The sequence below is a fragment of the Rhamphochromis sp. 'chilingali' genome (genome assembly GCF_963969265.1).
Source record: "Rhamphochromis sp. 'chilingali' genome assembly, chromosome: 1".
Taxonomy (NCBI): domain Eukaryota; kingdom Metazoa; phylum Chordata; class Actinopteri; order Cichliformes; family Cichlidae; genus Rhamphochromis; species Rhamphochromis sp. 'chilingali'.
Genome location: NC_137929.1, coordinates 65802136 through 65822715, shown reverse-complemented (window position 1 = coordinate 65822715; position 20580 = coordinate 65802136). Strand labels below are relative to the sequence as shown.

Genomic DNA, 20580 nt, shown 5'->3' with positions numbered 1-20580 from the left:
GCGCCATGTAAAACTAAATTGAAATTCTAACAGTTTAACAAGAAATTGTGAAAATGTGTAATTTCAGCATATTTTTCTTCTCTCTCATAAAATGAACTGGACACAGGTGCGTAGATCCTTTATATAAAGAAAGTGTTTTAGAAGAGAAAATGAGCAAATTCATGAAGCTGAACTTAATAAATTTTGCATAAAATATCAGTATTCAGGTTTGAGCATATGATTTGTAAAATAGTTTTTACGTGTGGTCATTTCTCTCAATGGGTGAAGTGTCTTGCCCAAGGACGCAACGACTGAGACTGTCCAAGCCGGGGCTCGAACCGGCAGCCTTCCGATTACAAGGCGAACTCCCAACTCTTGAGCCTCTTGAGCCACAATTGCCCACAGTAGTAATAGTAGTAATAGGGAGAGAAGAAGGGGAAACTCTGGCACGTTTCAAATTCTTAAGCTTTGTTGAGATTTGCAACGTTGGTTGAGATTGTTTAATCAGAAAGTGGAAAAGAGGGAAATTCAAGCTTTTCCTCCCTTTTTGTTTAATTTTTCTGAAGTTACGCACTTCATTTGAACATCCACAATTTGAAATTTGTTCACTTATATGTTGGGTGATGAAGAATAGTTTTTTAACTATTTGTCAAATTACTTATCTAATGTTGTTGTTAAGTGCATGTGTATGTAATCTAACAGTTGACATTATGATCAATAAAATTCCAAGTACACTTGTTTAAATTTTAGTGGATTAGCCCAGGTTTAAAGATTCAAATATTTAATATCACATTTGACCTCTGACTTTTACTTTAAAGTCAAAACTGTCATGGTCCTGGGTCGTTGACCCAGCGTTTTGTGATTATTTTCCTCTGTTCTGGTTGTTCTGTGTCCTCCCCCCTTGTGTCCGGTTCGGGTCCTAGATTTCCTGTTTTGTTTTGAAAGTCTGTGTCTGTTGCCATTGTGTTCAGCTTGTCTCCTCCGGTCCTCATGTGTATTAAGTTCAGCTGTTCTTCCCTCCTGTGTGTGATTACCTGCTTACCTTGTGTGTGTGTGTGTATATTTAGTGGGTGTCGTAGTCATCAACGTTTGGTGCCATTGAGAAAAGCAGTTGGTTGATGTCGCTGTTGTAGATGGTGACCAAGTCAGTGAAGTGTTCTCTGCAGTAACTCTGAGCTTCAGTCCAGGGCCCTGTTTCAGGAAGCCGGTTTAGTGGAAAAACTGAGTAAGTATACCCTGAGTTAACGAAAACTCTGGGTTTTCGGTTTCACAAAGCGAGTTCAGCTGCAGCCTGAGTGAGTCACTATGACGACACACTCCGTGAAGCTAACCTGCCCCCTAGCAGGTTTACTACAACTAACCCTGACTGTCTCCGCCCCTTTGTCGGAAACCTGACAGTAGGAAGTGTCGGACATGGCGTGCCACTTCCTTGAAGAGCCAGTAGATCGTGAAGCCCAAATTCTCCGCAGAGCTCTCCGCCGGGAGAGAGTGATCAGAGCGCGTTTGGACATTTTATCATTTCCTGATGATTTTCTGTGCGAACGTTACCGTTTCTCAGCACAATCTATAATTTATTTGGATAACATCCTCAGGCCATATATTACGCATGTGACACATCGCGGACATGCTCTCAGTTCATTGCATATTATTTGTATTGCACTTCGGTTTCTTGCAAACGGGAGCTTTCTGTATAATATTGGTGACGCTGAGCACGTTTCCAAGGCTACCGTCTGTCGGGCAGTCAGGAATGTTACAGTTGCACTGAAACGTCTCCTGTACTCGTTTGTGGTGTTCCCCGGTCACAGACCCACAAGATTTATCAAAGAGGGATGCCACAAAATTGCAGGTATCAGGATGAACAAAACTTAATTTATGATGTGGTGATACTTGGACTACTACTTAAATTGCACATTTATTTTCAGGGTTCCCAGGCGTGATTGGCTATACAGATGGCACTCACATTCCAATCATTGCTCCTTCAGTAAATGAAGGAGACTATGTGAACAGGAAGTCTTTCCACAGCATTAATGTACAGGTACATAGTTCCCTGTAGCATGTCAAACTAACAAATTATTTCATTATAGTAATGGATGCTAATTTGTGTTCTCTGCACTGTGAAGATCATATGTGATGCTGCCAACATTATCACAAATGTGGAAGCCAAGTGGCCAGGCTCTGTCCATGACTCACAAATATTCCGTGAATGTACACTGAGCACAAAATTTGGACATGGTGAGTTGAGAATACTTTAAAATATATAAAGACCAATTGCTTCAGGGACATTTGAACTGAAGTGTACCCTTCTGTCTTAGGAGAGTTCACTGGCTACTTGCTTGGTGATAGGGGGTATCCATGTTTACCCTATTTGCTTACCCCTTACCCTGACCCTGAACCGGGCCCACAGCAGCGATATAATCTGGCTAATTGCAGGACAAGAGCCAGAATTGAAATGACTATCGGAATGCTTAAGGCCCGGTTCCAGTGCCTGCAAAGACTCAGGGTCACCCCAGAAAGGGCATGTGACATTATTGTGGCATGTGTGATTCTTCACAACATTGCCACAATTAGAGGAGAACACTGTCCTTCTGAACCAAACATCAGCAGTGATCCAAACCATGAACATCCTGACCCTCCCACGGACATACAAGATGGAAGAGCAGTCAGAGACACCATATGTCACAATCATTTCTTTTGACCCATCACCTCAACATGTTGAAAGAAGAATAAACAGATTTTTTGTTCAACTGGCTTTATTGGTCGCCTGTATTTCCTGTACACAAAGTATTAAAAGATGTAAACCTCATAAAGTGTCTCTGTTGCTTCCTCCTCTGTAACAGCTGTCAATGTTTCTTCATTATTTTCCTGTAGTAAAGAAATAAACAACATTGCTGTTCTACTGTAAACTCATATAATCTGTGGAGTATTACTCACAACTGCATGTTGGTCTGGCTCAACAGGAGGCTGCACCAGATGCAGTACACCATCACCATCAACTGATAGAATATGAGGTTTATACAGGTCACTTATGACTTACAAGGGACCAAATGGCAATTAACAAACATACCAAGCACCTTACACTTCATTGTCATTATGCTCTCAAAGACAACCAAGGCTGAGGGAAGGCAAAATCAGTCGGAAAATAACTTCACTACAAAATAATTCATTATGGTAAAGAGTTTATCAAATGAATGTGTCGCACTGCAAAGGTGACTGTGAAGAAAGGATGTATGCACATCATGTATTATTTTGAATTTACCCCTTATGTAGGCACTTGTGTCTTGCGGGGTTATTGCCTCAGAGGATGTCCCCGCAGAGATGCCTTCGGCCACAGGGCGCCCACTGTTTTGGCTGAGGGCCAACTGCTCAGCCTCTGTGAGTGGTGGTGGTGGAGGACCCCCACCTGTTTTTCGGGCCTCTGCTTTTTTTCTGTTGGCTATAACGGGCCACATTTGAGCATACAGAGTAAGCAAATATGTACTTGTAATGTGCTCAGATAATTTCAATAAGTGCTTACAGAAAGAAAATTAATGTAGCCTCTAACTGCAATTGATTTACATCGGACAAACAGACCAAGCACTATGGCTCATAATACAATTACACCTTACCTGTTTGGACTATATTTTTATATTTCATTTTTACTTGCTGCCAGGCACGTTTGGGGCCTGTTGGGTTGCACCTGCGCTCACATCACATCACAAAATAAAATGTATAAAATAACAAATAAAATAACATATGATAAAATAACGTGTTAAATGGGTGGAAATCCCTCGATCAATGTTTAAATTAACACTCACGCATTGACTCTGTCGGCTATGTTTTGCCATGCATGCTTTTGCAGCTGTGGCTGTGTTCCTTTTTTTCGCGGAATTTGCATGTTATCGGCATATGCTGCCATCAGAATTTCGGCCTCAAGTGCTGTAAAATACATTGACCGCGCCTTCTTTCCCTCCGTCTCCATGGTGACTCGCTTAATCTGTGCTCCGCTTATCAGGGCTTTATGTATCCTCGTCCGCGCGCTTCACTTGGGGTTAAAGCAACTCCGCGTTGACTGAACTAATTGTTATCAGCCTTTCTGAAACGGAATATTCCGAGTTGGACAGTTCGGGGTTACTCAACCGTGAGTGTCGTTTTTCACTCTGAGTTTTCCAAACCGGCTTCCTGAAACAGGGCCCAGGTCTTCAGCTGGCTCACAAAGTGGTATTCTCTGGAGTCGGGAGGAAGAGTGGAAAGTCCTCCTGAAAAAAGTATCACTAATTATTGTTGAAACTGGGCTCTTGGGCTGAAAAAGACAAACTTACAGAAATAACAATTACAAATATTTACTATGTGGTGCAAGTATGAGGTGGGACATATGGTATTAATACATCAGATAAAGACATGTATTTATTTACATGTTATTTAGTTTTATTCTTTCTTACACAGATTTCTGTACTTTTTATTTCACCTCACTGTGCGCCTTTGAACATCAAACTTATTTAGGCTAAACAGAGACAACAATAACACCAAAAAGACAGACCTACTGGTTAATCCATTAGCGGGACTTATACAATAAAAAGAGCAAAAAGAGGCAAAAACATGTAATTATGTTTAAATATATGTAACATATGTTGAAGGTAAGATTGTTTTGAGGAAATCTGAAAGTGGTTCTTTATGGCCTCAAACTCTTCCCACACCGGAGATATTGCTCGGGATCAGCTGCCTCCAAAGACCTAAAGGCTAACTAAGCTTGATATTATCACTCCGTTTTCAGCTTAATGGCTTCTCGCTGCTTTGAGTGCATCCTGATCAGTTGACCAGCTCAGAATCCCTTTTCACCTGGATATTGTTGAATTCTCCCAATTCTTTGAATCTTTGGGCTGAAGGAGGGACAATACTCGGTGTATAAATGCTCAATCAACAATCATTTATTTCCATACAATTCAACAGTCAGAGCATTACAACGTCCGGACGGGAGAGATGCTACCAGAGGGTCAGGCACATGTCTCAAAATGGTGACGGGTTGCTCAGCTTTTTATAGTCTCTAGTGGCCCCCAGCTAGTCGTAAAAGCCAAAACATCACATTTTTTCTCTGTTACAGCGCCTAAGTTATGACCTCGGCAGTTGTTTCTCTGCTTTCTGTAAGGTGGGGGTGTGGAATGTGGTCTGTCTATCTCCCCTGTCTTTAGACACAGAGTCTCCTGCTTACAACCTTCTCTTCATGATTCAACAATTAAGCATGTCAAGAAAACAGTGTAACACATTCCCAGCAGATCAAGGATACAGAGTGATGCACATTTATCTAATGAACTAATATGTGAATATGTTCTGTTAACTCAAAAGTATAATGAGAACTAAACTACATACAGCTCACACACTCTATATTAAAGGGTATAATGTGATCTACAGCAGTATTCTAATTCAACTACTTTGATTACATATATAAGGTAACATATAATAACAGAATAATCTAATAATTCCCCCTTTTGATCTCTGAAAGAGATCACTTACAACATGCACTCCAGGGTCGCAAGGTCCAAGTTTTCTTGATCCTGAGGCCCTCTGTCCCCCTTTAACGGGTGGACCATATGTGGGATGACCTCTGTGTTCACGCAGTTCAGATGCAAGCAAAGTTAGATTTACAACCATAACAGCAGTTACAGATGACTCTCCCATCACTCCCCAATTCTCCCACAGCTTTATTTTGGTGCTCCAGTTTTCCACTCCCATTTTAATGCCCCCTTATACCTTTCAAATGTACTTAGACTAGAACCTCTGTCTAAGGAGCTTTTAACCTTTATTTTTATTGCTGCAGCTACCAGTGTCTTCCAGTTGGGTGATTCTCAGCTTCTTTCTTCGACCTCCGGGGTTAGACCACCCTTTAGTCATTGCACAGTTCTGGGGATTATTATGCCCCGATTTCAAACAAAGATCTGTGTATTTTGGGTTCACCGGCGTGTCCCCCTTTTTGCCAAGAGCCTCTTGAACCTCGTTGGTCTGGTGTTCCTGGTTTTCGCCAACCCCTTCATGGTTATTGCTGTGTTTGTGGGATCCATCTTCTCCAGGAGCCCAAACGTCATGACACTTGACCCCAGTTGCTGTCTCGGCAGTCCCTACATCTGTCCCTGCTGTGAAGGGTCCTCACATCTCCGGGTCCCCGTCTGGTGTCTGTTCCTTTCTCTGCAAGAGACAGAAAACCAAAACACCTCTCTCCCTAGCCTTGATAATCTAATATTGTTATCCATTGTTCTTCTAATGATTCAAATTTGGTTTAAAATATTATGTTCAGGACTCATTCTAATCATAATCTATGTGTGTGTGAAAGAAATCAAAAATTAGTGAACCCTTTCTAAGTCTAACACATTATAAGCTTAAGTTTTACCATAGCTAATTTATTAAACACAAAAATAAACTCATAGAAATTTTCATATCACCATTGTTTGATGTTCAAACTCAACTTCCACTTCCCCCTTTTTTGACACACTCCCATGTGTCAATTCACCGGAGCTAGACACTTAAAAGAGAAGGTTGGTGACATCATATCTCAGAAAGTATCAGAAATTCTTCTCTCGAGTACCGTTGCTCCAGCCTTGTCATCCCTGAGGATCTTCGATCCCGAAAATGTCCCTTCTCCTCATGTAATAAAGTCTGTCATCCTTCCATGCCCTGGTAACTGGTCCATCCAGAGCTGTAACATTTTGAAATGTACATACAACAAGCCAAACCACACCTTGGTCACACCAACCCTCTTCCGCCCCGAAGATGTCCAATGCCATCCTAGTATGGACTGTCAAAAGTGGCTTTAACGCTGACTGTCCTGACAATCCATTTTATAACGTTTCCTGGTCAGATTTGCCAATCTCTGCACCAGGGTTTTAAACTTTTCGCCATTTCCATTAGTTGTTATTTTTATTTAGTTTCGACTCCAGATTTTCAATTTTTACCAGTTGTAATTAGTTTTTACCAATTCTTTGCTAGTTTAGTGTAGTTTTTATTTTCTGAAAATCCTTAGTTTCAATTTAGTTTTATTTGTGTTTTGCAAAAATTAAGTGTAACAAAATCCCAGTTCCATCATATCAGTCAAGCTCTTCTGGTTATCCTTGGGTGTTGAGACTAATAACTATTAACTCTTGCCGCACCGTGTGGTCCTAATTTTGGTTGAAGTGAATTGATAACCTTTTGAAGGCGATTGTTTCACACCTTTATTTAGATGTCCCAGTCCTGTTGTCTCGGGATACATCACGCTGCCTTATCTGGGGTTAGCTGTTTTCTGGGGATGCGGGTTGAGTGGGTGAGCTCTTCAAGGAGGGGGAGTGTGCTCCCCCTGATGAGGTCTTCTAGGTAAGCTAGGTTAGCCTTCTTGTGTGAGCTTTTCAAGTGCACTTTAAGGTTAGTGGGACTTTTAGTTTTATAAATGTCCCTCATGACCCCCTGATGACCCAGTATTTCATTTTTGCACACTGTAGTACACATTTTAGTTTTTGCTTGTAGCTCGCATACTCTACTTGCCACTCCTCTAATTCCTGATGTTTCTTAGAGAGGGCAACAGTACCTTTAAAATTATATCACATGTGTGGGGGTGTGGCCTTGCCAATTGTTTTGCCCACCTTTTCAAAATGGCTGGCGTGCCCACAAGCACATTTCATGGAAAAAGAAAGGTAAGCTTGATATTTACATTTAAAATGTTTTGTTAAACTCAGATTTTTATTTTATTCTTTTTGCAAGTACCCCTCCTCGGTGGCGAGAAACTGTTGGTGTGGTCAAGTGGGTGCTCTAGAAACAAACGCTCAGGACAGAACAGTTTATCAGTCATGTACTTCCTACAAATTTTGCATATGTTTTATTCCATATTGATCCTCTGAGTGTAATGGTACATTTTAATTTGAATTTATCCAAACTAAACACAATATTTTCTTTATTTACTTTGCTCTTGTTCTTTTTCAGTACCACATCCTATCAAATGTCCCTGTCGATTATATTCTACATTTAATAACTTACTATTTCAAGTGAGAACCTAAATCACGTGGACCAATGTTTATTATTGCATATCTCTATTCTGAATGTGGCCAGTCATTCATAGGTATTGTTCAATTTAGGCGATTTTCCTCTATAAAATTTAATTGACTTTTTACAGTGGCCTGCTGTGGTTAATAGTAACATATTCCAGTCATGAGTGGTATCAAAAGTCTTCTCCACTGTAGCATTTGGCATTCCCAATAATATAACATGATACCTTACTCAAAACACAGCTAATATAGCACAGTTTTCTTAATGCAAACATCGGTAACTCAAAATCAGCAACCACAGTGTTAAGTCTGCAGTTCATACTTATATGAAGCTACAGTCTCCTCCTCCAGTCTCTCTTATCCTCCTGCTCCTGAAAAAACAAAACAAAACAAAGCGAAGCATCCACCCTTCTCTTGTCGGCTGGGTGAATTGTTTATGAATTGTTTATTGGCATTTACTAATCCTAAAGTGGGTGCAGTCATTGTCTCAGTATCAAGTCAGTCAAAACTTTTAGTCGTCAGTCCATCACAGTCCATTCACATGCATACCTCCATACACATTCATACCAGATGTTGCTGATAATGGAGTCTCCCGCGCAACCTATTCGAGCATCCATCACCAGCAAGATGACGTCATCATTTTAAAGGAAAACAATTCCTTGTTGTTTTTTGGGCCGGATTGACTCGGTGCAATCCTTTTAGATCAGTGTTCCCTATAAGTGAATTTCTCCCAAGCCAATTACAATCATGGAGAAGCACACTTTGCAACTGTTTACAGTAATAATATTTTATAGCGCTTTAAATTTCAATCTTTCAGGCCTTGTTTAAAGAGCTGATTGTTAAATCATGAACTCACAAAATATCAACATATCACCACCGGTGGATCACACCTCTCAGATGTTTTTTCTCCAGTGCACTGTAACAAAAACGAAAACAGACATAACCAACAAAATACTACTAAAATAACACAAACTAGGGCCCGTTGCAGACATGTCCAAGCATAAAACTATCCCTCTCTCGCTTACGAGAAATAACACAAGCCAAAGCTCACTGATAAAATCAAGCTAGCGCTAAACAAAACCAAACAATCAACCAGAAATTCACAGGAACATTTTGCTTCCTGCCGGGACAATATTGTGTGGGAATGAGAACCTCAGGTGCCGTAACACCTTTTGTTCCTCCTTGAATTAAAACTCAATCACAGAAAATGCCGTACTCCAACCTAAACTTACACTATTAATTCATCATTTTCACTCTGTGCCACTGTTCCTCATCAGGGCTGTGTGAAGCACAGCAAAGAATTCAGTCAAGGCCTTGAGCCATAAACAGACATCACGCACAGACATTGTTTTCATAACCAAACCGTTTTAGAGCTTATTCCTAAAATCTACATAAATGCCCTCTGGGTGACATATAACACATTCTAAGTATTTAATGGTAATCAATGGCTCCTCATAAAAATTATGCATTGGGATGTTTGTGTGCAGCATTTTGCATATCAGCATAAGCAAAGCATTCTTCATTGCATCAGCGTGTATGTGTGTGTGCGTGTGGATCACTCTTCATTGCACAAGCGTGTGCATGTGTATGTGTGTGCATCACTTCTCAGTGAATCAGCATTCCCGTGTGTGTGTGTGTGTGTGTGTGTGTGTGTGTGTGTGTGTGTGTGTGTGTGTGTGTGTGTGTGGGATCTGTGGGATCTGTGTGAGGTCAAGATGTGACCCTGTGAAGACTCCCCAAGGCTGGCGCCTAGAAGTCTAGCAGATTTATCTAAACAAAAGGCTCTTATACTTAAACAGATATACGTGTGTTTGCTATACCATAAATCAGCAAAGGAAGATACGATCTCTCCTCTGTAGGGGAGTGAACTCACCCCCTCTTCATGCTACACAGAGTTGTTACAGACCTCTTAGGATGAGACATTCTTTCAATCTACAAATGATTATATACTTCTAAACATATATGAGTAAATGTTTCTAAGCATAAATGACAATCAACAATACAAAACCTATCATTCCCCCCTTTTGACCTTTATGCTGGAAAAGTTCCCAGTTATGAATACCTCATGTCTGACAGTTTCAATGCAAACATTGTTATATTCAGCATGTGTCAAATCACCCTAAATTACTGAAAAAGTACACAGTTTAACAAATGTATTAGCAGTTATCCCATTCATTGATCTCATCTCATGGCAAACTGCATCCTACAAACAAACAAAGAAATTGTTAATTTAATAGTGAAAATAAGAAAGTAACATTTTCAAAAACATCTCAGCTTGGTGGTGTTTTCTCCGGGTGTGCAAATCACATGTCTCTGCAGGGTGGTTTGAGTTCTGCAGGGCGTCATGAATGTCTCTTCCAGTTGTTTCATTGTCCATAGGACCAGAGTCCAAATGTATGTAGAATAAACATTCAAACATACCAGTTGGTTTTGTTATTTGTCAACATGGGTCTCAGCTATTTCCAAAGCTGCAGACCTCTCAGCACTCTAGTTTTATGGCCTCCCATTACCCCATTCAAGCCTTCGTCCTGTGAGGGGGATATTTATGACTCCTTCATTGTCCACGCTCTGCAGAGAAACACCTCTGTGAAAAGGGTGCAGGGTTCAGTTATCTTACTGCTGTTATGATCCCAGCAGCCTTCAGAGTGTCATCGTATGCACATAGGAAACTGCTGTCATCACCACCATAGCTTCTGGTTCCTGTGCTTTCACAGAATCATGATGTCATCCTCGAACTCCTTCTGCGCTGTCAATGGAGCTTGGCACGCTCCTCATCCCTCGAGTTTTCATGTTCCAACGCTGCTGAAGGTTTAAGGCAGAGCACGTCGTACACCTTAGTTGTCTTCCTCAGCGTCAATATTGAATCTTTCATTTTATTTAAAATCTCCTGGAAGCTCAGTAGCACAGCTCTCTGTGTCATGTCTGCTGTGCTGAAGATGATCTCTGATCCTCCTGAAGTCTCTCTCCTGGCCTCAGCTCCCATCTTGTGGACAATCCTCTCCTCTATTTTGCCGGCAGTTTCATGGTCCTTGCTGTGGCTCCAAGGTCTGATTTCATGATGGGCCCCAACCAGCTTGATCTTTGACCTCAACCACTGCCTGGGCTCTCCATCATGTACTTCTAGATGTGTCATACAGGGTTCAGCATATTAGTTATTTTCACAGGTGTGCTCTATATCTCAACAATGGCTCATAATAAGACGACAGTCTTTCACACAGGACAAGTGCCTCTATGCACTTCATTAGTTTAAATATTTACCTATATCACTTCACCTCACATGTCATTGTACTGAATTTAAGCAACCACAAGCTTAATGTAGATTACTTTTAACAACTATCCACCTCAATTACGTCTATGGTTTGGCACACAGGCTGTTAACATTTTGTGTCAGGAAGGGGTGGGGGGAAAGCCACCCACCAGAGCATAGCTGCTGATGTGGGCTGGCCTTCTCCACACGCTCTTCAAGGCTGGTGTGTTTTCTGAAAACTTCTAACATTTGAATCTCTTCCATTTATACGCCTGCGATTAACCGCACGGCTCAGGTCCGCATGAAACCCGCGCGACCGCATTCGCGTGCACCCGCGCAGCTGTGGAGCCTTCGCTCTCTCTCTTTTTTACATAGATACTTTGTGCTGCCAGGAGCAAAGTCCAGCACAAACGTGTTTCTCCCTCCGACTCACTCTTGGTTGCTTAGAAACCCATGATAACAACAACAGCTGCTGACGTCACACACCACGCGGTCTGCTCCGCACACACAACAACAACGAGGACGAAAATAACAATAACACAAAATAGGCCTACTGTCCAGCACAATCTGGACCCCGCGGAACCTCTCAACATCCCACAAAGCGGCGGAGAACCAAAAAAGTTCGAACTGCGCAACTCCGCGACTTAATGCTTCTGTACAAAAAAACCCCACTGAGCGGCTTTGTACATCGCCCCACTTAGACGGCGAATTTTATCCCCACTGAGCGGCCACGGACAACATCCCACTGAGCGGCGAAGACGTAATTTTATCCCCACTGAGCGGCCACGGACAACACCCCACTGAGCGGCGAAGACGTACAGTTATAGAGTTGGACTCTAAACTTACTCGGTGTTGCTTAGCGTGTAATATCGGCCTCGAATCCCGCCGATCGCCATTCATCGAGGAGAAGGACAGACAGCGAATCCACAGGAACTTCCTGGCTGACGTCAGTCTTTCAGCGTGTCCTCCTCCCCTCGGTGAATGCGATTCCAGGGATCCGGCATCGAAGGACCAATTAATGATAGGTTTGTAGCATAAACCTATTCGCTGGAACGTTAAGACAATATAATTACACCGCAAAGCAAGACACGAAGTAGGCAAGCTCTTCATGTTACTCGTGCACGGGAGAGACCGAAGAGGCGCCGTTCCCTCGCCTGACCCGGTTGCTCTCGTCCGTTCTCCCGTACCACTGTCCTTTTATTGAGGTTACATGAATATACATAAGTTCATTAACATATGACGTCTACATTCACACAAAGAGTACCTTGCCTGTGTGTGTGTGTGTGTGTGTGTGTGTGTGTGTGTGTGTGTGTGTGTGTGTGTGTGTGTGTGTGTGTGTGTGTGTGTGTGTGTGGATCTGTGGGATCTGTGGGATCTGTGTGAGGTCAAGATGTGACCCTGTGAAGACTCCCTAAAGCTGGTGCCAGGTGTCTGAGTCCATCTAACAAAAGGCTCTTATACTTAAACAGATATACGTGTGCTTGCTATACCATAAATCAGCAAAGGAAGATACGATCTCTCCTCTGTAGGGGAGTGAACTCACCCCCTCTTCATGCTACACAGAGTTGTTACAGACCTCTTAGGATGAAACATTCTTTCAATCTACAAATGATTATATACTTCTAAGCATATATGAGTAAATGTTTCTAAGCATAAATGACAATCAACAATACAAAACCTATCATTAAACAAAAAGCGAGCCTTTATTGTGGCTGTTAAAATGAACATCAAAACTCAAACAAAAGTAAACAAGCGAAGAGCTTTTTTTTACAATGTTTATGTAATATTTCAAAAAAGAAAACCAATAAAAACAAAAACTAGAAGATATTGGGGGCAAAATAGTTGAAGTTGATCAAAAATAATAAGTTGAACTTATCTCAAATGAAGGAAAATGCTAGATCAACTTGAATATAATTACAACATTTTAATTAATTAAAACAATTTTATTCAGGAGCATTGTTTTTTAAATTAAGTTTACATCGTTAATTTATTTAATGCCAGTACCAATGTTTGTACCTTTATTGTCTGCAACACACCAGCCAGTTCTTTCCATTTACAGTCATAGTCACTATATTTAAAATCCCTACTCTCAACCATCATACTGCCTTTCCTTTACACACATTCACCTATCCTCCTCCTGTGCCAGCACCAAGCTCATCAACAGCACTGGTGTTGGCAAGTGTTAACTCGGGGTGCTAACAATCCAGTATGGAAATGTAATTATTCTATCTGGGCTTAGGACTGGCAAGAGGGATAAACTGGCTGTTGTTCATGACAGTAATTCACAGTAACTATTTGGTTCAATAGCTATCATAGAAATAGCTGTAAAAAAGTAAATAAATAAATAAAATACACCCAAATAAATAAATCAATAAATCCAATATTTATTTTTTTATATGTAACATAATTTAAATTGAATATAAGAATCATGTTATGGTGAGGCAAAAACTTTCTCTCTGTTCTTGTGGTTGATGTGTTAATGAATAGACGGGTTTTTTTTTTAACTCTACATGTAATCTGATTACCTAAATCACATCAGTGTTCCTTAGTGTGTTTAAAAGCTATATTTCAAATGTTGAAGATATTAATATTACTGACCTGAGAGCAGCAGGATGAACAGTGAACACCTTCCATCCATTCTTGGAATCTGTATAACAGATATAGTTATAATTATTATTGTACCAACATTTTTATCACACATTTTTAACATTAAGGTTTCTTATCTCCAGTCTATTAAGTTTTTTAGTTAAGCTCACAGTAAAGCAGCTCATCTGATCATCTGCTGACTGGGGCTGACTTTTAACAAGGTGTTTATTTGATCTCTTAATATATTTTACTGTCAAATGAGGACATCAGGAGGGAGTGAACTTTCTGTAGAAAGTGAAGACGTGTGGAGTTATGAAAATGGTATGGTAATAAAAATGTTTTAATGAATGTTAATTAATAATATTATTGTATTCGTGTAGATAAGCAAATGCTATAAACACTTTTATCTAAACTATTACAGTATTATGTTTAGTGCATTTTCTGAACTTTGATCAAAGGCAAAACCAGTTTATTGATTATCACCTTACCTTTTCTAATTATGGCCTATCTGTAATTTTTAAAAAGGTAATAAGTGGACTTGCAGATGTTCTATAAAGCCAACAGGTTTTTTATGTCATTAAATGTTTTCGCAGTGGCACCAAAGCAAACTTTAAGCTTTTATTTAACGCGTTTCTATGGTATATTGACCAATAAAGCATTCTATAATGCTCAGGTTTCAAAGAGTTTTATTGACAATAAAACAACTACATGTAGTTGTGCTGCTCTGAAAACTAAATATAGTGGTATTATTGCGCATGTTTCATACCTGTGCTTCTCCAAAAGAAAACATATCTGGAAATGACGCACCTCTGGGCTTAAAGAAACACAAGCAAGGTTATCAAAGGTGAACCTACTTCACCAACATGCAAATCATTAGGGAAATCAAGCTGTTAAAGCAGGTAAAATCCTAAAAGCAAATAAGGTAGACGTGTTTCTAGGAACAGACAACATGGGTGTGAGTAGCAAGAAGTGGGGAAGGATTATGGAGTCTGTACTTGTCATTTGTCTTTATGAGTCATGGTACTTGAAGGATAAACCGCCCGCAGGGGCATGCTGGGTGTTGTTTTTATATATATATAAACAACACCCAGCACACCCCTGCGGACGGTTTATCCTTCAAGCTCGGGTCCTCTACCAGAGGCCTGGGATCTTGAGGGTCCTGCGCAGTATCTTAGCTGTTCCCAGGACTGCGCTCTTCTGGACAGAGATCTCCGATGTTATTCCCGGGATCTGCTGGAGCCACTCGCCTAGCTTGGGAGTCACCACACCTAGTGCTCCGATTACCACGGGGACCACCGTTACCTTCACCCTCCACATCCTCTCAAGCTCTTCTCTGAGCCCTTGGTATTTCTCCAGCTTCTCATGTTCCTTCTTCCTGATATTGCTGTCATTCGGAACCGCTACATCGATCACTATGGCCGTCTTCTTCTGTTTGTCTACCACCACCATTTTGTCCGTCTGTATCTGGAAGTCCCACAGGATCTTAGCTCGGTCATTCTCCACCACCCTTGGGGGCATCTCCCATTTTGACCTCGGGACTTCCAGGTTATACTCGGCACAGATGTTCCTGTACACTATGCCGGCCACTTGGTTATGGCGTTCCATGTATGCCTTGCCTGCTAGCATCTTGCACCCTGCTGTTATGTGCTGGATTGTCTCTGGGGCATCTTTACACAGCCTGCACCTGGGGTCTTGCCTGGTGTGATAGACCCCAGCCTCTATGGATCTTGTGCTCAGAGCTTGTTCTTGTGCTGCCATGATTAGTGCCTCTGTGCTGTCTTTCAGTCCAGCTTAGTCCAGCCACTGGTAGGATTTCTGGATATCAGCCACCTCCTCTATCTGCTGGTGGTACATACCGTGCAGGGGCCTGTCCTTCCATGATGGTTCCTAGTCTCCCTCCTCTTTCTTGGGTTTCTGCTGCCTGAGGTATTCACTGAGCACGCGGTCAGTTGGGGCCATCTTCCCAATGTACAGGGAGTGCAGAATTATTCGGCAAATGAGTATTTTGTCCACATCATCCTCTTCATGCATGTTGTCTTACTCCAAGCTGTATAGGCCCGAAAGCCTACTACCAATTAAGCATATTAGGTGATGTGCATCTCTGTAATGAGAAGGGGTGTGGTCTAATGACATCAACACCCTATATCAGGTGTGCATAATTATTAGGCAACTTCCTTTCCTTTGGCAAAATGGGTCAAAAGAAGGACTTGACAGGCTCAGAAAAGTCAAAAATAGTGAGATATCTTGCAGAGGGATGCAGCAGTCTCAAAATTGCAAAGCTTCTGAAGCGTGATCATCGAACAATCAAGCGTTTCATTCAAAATAGTCAACAGGGTCGCAAGAAGCGTGTGGAAAAACCAAGGCGCAAAATAACTGCCCATGAACTGAGACAAGTCAAGCGTGCAGCTGCCAAGATGCCACTTGCCACCAGTTTGGCCATATTTCAGAGCTGCAACATCACTGGAGTGCCCAAAAGCACAAGGTGTGCAATACTCAGAGACATGGCCAAGGTAAGAAAGGCTGAAAGACGACCACCACTGAACAAGACACACAAGCTGAAACGTCAAGACTGGGCCAAGAAATATCTCAAGACTGATTTTTCTGATCATTTGGCAAAGTAAATCCATTGGGTATCCTTGTTGGTCTTCAGACAACAATTCTGATGGCTAAAGAACCAAATGGGACAGGCAAAAAAAAAAAAAAAAAAAAAGACTGATTTTTCTAAGGTTTTATGGACTGATGAAATGAGAGTGAGTCTTGATGGGCCAGATGGATGGGCCCGTGGCTGGATTGGTAAAGGGCAGAGAGCTCCAGTCCGACTCAGACGCCAGCAAGGTGGAGTACTGGTTTGGGCTGGTATCATCAAAGATGAGCTTGTGGGGCCTTTTCGGGTTGAGGATGGAGTCAAGCTCAACTCCCAGTCCTACTTCCAGTTTCTGGAAGACACCTTCTTCAAGCAGTGGTACAGGAAGAAGTCTGCATCCTTCAAGGAAAACATGATTTTTATGCAGGACAATGCTCCATCATACGCGTCCAAGTACTCCACAGCGTGGCTGGCAAGAAAGGGTATAAAAGAAGAAAAACTAATGACATGGCCTCCTTGTTCACCTGATCTGAACCCCATTGAGAACTTGTGGTCCATCATCAAATGTGAAATTTACAAGGAGGGAAAACAGTACACCTCTCTGAACAGTGTCTGGGAGGCTGTGGTTGCTGTTGCACGCAATGTTGATGGTGAACAGATCAAAACACTGACAGAATCCATGGATGGCAGGCTTTTGAGTGTCCTTGCAAAGAAAGGTGGCTATATTGGTCGCTGATTTGTTTTTGTTTTGTTTTTGAATGTCAGAAATGTATATTTGTGAATGTGGAGATGTTATATTGGTGTCACTGGTAAAAATAAATAATTGAAATGGGTATATATATATTTTTTGTTGAGTTGCCTAATAATTATGCACAGTAATAGTCACCTGCACACACAGATATCCCCCTAAAATAGCTAAAACTAAAAACAAACTAAGAACTACTTCCACAAACATTCAGCTTTGATATTAATGGGTTTTTTGGGTTCATTGAAAACATGGTTGTTGTTCAATAATAAAATTATTCCTCAAAAATACAACTTGCCTAAGAATTCTGCACTCCCTGTATTAGGGGTGCAACGATACACAAAATTCACATTTCGGATCGGTTCGACACTTTGGTGTCACGGTTAGATATTTTTAATAAATTTGTCATTTATTGAAATTATAAATATATATTTTAACTCAAAAGTACAGTTTTTAGATTTAATGTTGCTAAAACAACAAAGTAATAAAATAAATAAATCTATCTGATCGAGGAATCACTCATCTTTGGAAAACAGGGTGAATGAATGAGGGTGGGGGAGGTTCAATTTGCCATGTTGCAATGAGAGCTTAACTTCATTCTCGCTAGCTTGCCCTGTGCTCAGTGAATCTGCGTTCGACTACTCCGCCTAGGCTGCACTGTCGAGCACAGATCCACTGAGCGCTCAACACAGACAGCACTGTATCGAACGGTTCAATATCGATACGAATATCGTTGCACCCCTAAAATATATATACAGTGGGGCAAAAAAGTATTTAGTCAGCCACCGATTGTGCAAGTTCCCCCACTTAAAATGATGACAGAGGTCAGTAATTTGCACCAGAGGTACACTTCAACTGTGAGAGACAGAATGTGAAAAAAAAATCCATGAATTCACATGGTAGGATTTGTAAAGAATTTATTCGTAAATCAGGGTGGAAAATAAGTATTTGGTCACCTCAAACATGGAAAATCTCTGGCTCTCACAGACCTGTGACGTCTTCTGTAAGACGCTTTTCTGTCCCCCACTTGTTACCTGTATGAATGGCACCTGTTTGAACTCATCATCTGTATAAAAGACACCTGTCCACAGCCTCAAACAGTCAGACTCCAAACTCCGCCATGGCCAAGACCAAAGAGCTTTCGAAGGACACCAGGAAAAGTATTGTAGACCTGCACCAGACTGGGAAGAGTGAATCTACAATAGGCAAGCAGCTTGGTGTGAAAAAATCAACTGTGGGAGCAATCATCAGAAAATGGAAGACATACAAGACCACTGATAACCTCCCTTGATCTGGGGCTCCACGCAAGATCTCATCCCGTGGGGTCAAAATGATCATGAGAACGGTTAGCAAAGATCCCAGAACCACACGGGGGGATCTGGTGAATGACCTGCAGAGAGCTGGGACCAAAGTAACAAAGGTCACCATCAGTAACACACTACAACAGCAGGGAATCAAATCCCGCAGTGCCAGACATGTTCAAAGTAGAACTTTTTGGTATAAACTCAACTCGTCGTGTTTGGAGGACGAAGAATACTGATTTGCATCACAAGAACACCATACCTACTGTGAAGCATGGGGGTGGAAACATCATGCTATGGGGCTGTTTTTCTGCCAAGGGGACAGGACGACTGATCCGTGTTAAGGACAGAATGAATGGGGCCATGTATCGTGAGATTTTGAGCCAAAACCTCGTTCCATCATTGAGAACTTTGAAGATGAAACGAGGCTGGGTCTTCCAACATGACAATGATCCAAAACACACCGCCCGGGCAACAAAGGAGTGGCTCCGTAAGAAGCATTTGAAAGTCCTGGAGTGGCCTAGCCAGTCTCCAGACCTCAACCCCATAGACAATCTGTGGCGGGAGTTGAAAGTCCGTGTTGCTCGGCGACAGCCCCAAAACATCACTGCTCTCGAGAAGATCTGCATGGAGGAATGGGCCAAAATACCAGCTACTGTGTGTGCAAACCTGGTAAAGACCTATATTAAACGTTTGACCTCTGTTATTGCCAACAAAGGTTATGTTACAAAGTACTCTCAGTGGCAAGGGAACAATAATAAGAGAACAGCACCACCAAGGCTGGAGACGGAGCAATACTGGAAGAATATGGGAGAAGGACGCAACCCATAACGGCAATGCTCAGTGGCTAGTGGATCTGAGGGCAGACCACAGCGACCTCCCTGAACAGGGTCCAGTAACCATCACAGTGGCAGATGTCCAAGAAAGGGTCTCCAGTATGAAGAGTTGGACAGCACCAGGGCCCGACATGGTTCACGCCTACTGGCTAAAGAAGCTGACTGCACTCCACGAGCGTCTGGCAGCACAAATGAACCAGCTGCTAGTTAACGAGAGACACCCGGAATGGCTAACCGAAGGTCGGACGGTCCCGATCCCAAGAAGGGACCGGTCCCCTCCAACTACCGACCAATAACCTGCCTCAGTACCACATGGAAGCTCCTGTCAGGCATCATATCGGCTAAGATGAACAGGCACGTGGGTCAATACATGAGCGGGACACAGAAAGGAATTGGCAAAAATACCAGAGGCGCAAAACACCAGCTACTGGTAGACAGAACAGTCAGCCGAGACTGCAAGACCAGACTGACCAACCTGTGCACTGCCTGGATTGATTACAAGAAGGCCTATGACTCAATGCCCCACAGCTGGATACTGGAATGCCTAGAATTGTACAAGATCAATGGGACCCTAAGAGCCTTCATCAGGAACTCAATGGGGATGTGGCGTACAACACTAGAGGCCAACTCCAAGCCCATAGCACAAGTCACCATCAAGTGCGGGATCTACCAAGGAGATGCTCTGTCCCCACTGCTGTTCTGCATAGGCCTGAACCCCCTCAGTGAGATCATTAACAAGACTGGCTACGGATACCTGAGCAGTTGTCAGCCACCTCCAGTACATGGATGACATCAAGCTGTATGCCAAGAGTGAACGAGACATCGATTCACTGATCGACACTACCAGGGTATACAGCCATGACATTGGAATGTCGTTCGGACTGGAGAAGTGTAGTCGGATGGTAACAAAGAGAGGGAAGGTAGTCAGAACTGAGGGGATTGAACTACCAGAAGGCAACATTGCAGACATAGAGGACAGTTACAAGTACCTGAGGATCCCGCAGGCAAATGGGAACCATGAAGAGGCCGCTAGAAAGGCTGCAACCACCAAGTACCTGCAGAGGGTCAGGCAAGTCCTGAGGAGTCAACTGAATGGTAAGAACAAGATCCGGGCCATCAACACGTACGCCCTGCCCGTGATCAGGTACCCTGCTGGGGTAATAGGCTGGCCAAAGGAGGAGATAGAAGCCACTGACATAAAGACAAGAAAGCTCCTTACCCCCGAAGTCCAGCACACATATATATATATATATATATATATATATATATATATATATATATATATATATATATGTATATATATGTATATATGGCAATACT

At 42.1% G+C, this 20580-nt stretch overlaps 1 protein-coding gene and 1 long non-coding RNA gene across 2 annotated transcripts; one reads left to right on the top strand and one right to left on the bottom strand.

Moving 5' to 3' along the window:
• Positions 1-1161: 1161 nt before the first annotated feature.
• On the top strand, positions 1162-2792 carry LOC308405351 (putative nuclease HARBI1). Its single transcript, XM_080895914.1, has 4 exons — positions 1162-1825; positions 1902-2014; positions 2100-2211; positions 2292-2792. The coding sequence occupies exons 1-4, from the start codon at positions 1393-1395 to the stop codon at positions 2672-2674; spliced, it is 1041 nt and encodes a 346-aa protein (XP_080752040.1). The 5' UTR covers positions 1162-1392; the 3' UTR covers positions 2675-2792.
• A 5828-nt stretch (positions 2793-8620) lies between these two features.
• On the bottom strand, positions 8621-12957 carry LOC308405577. The gene is made up of 2 exons (XR_013973361.1): positions 11220-12957; positions 8621-11081 (listed from the first exon to the last, which is right to left on the bottom strand). It is a non-coding gene; the product is annotated as an uncharacterized lncRNA (long non-coding RNA).
• Between the last annotated feature and the right edge of the window lie 7623 nt (positions 12958-20580).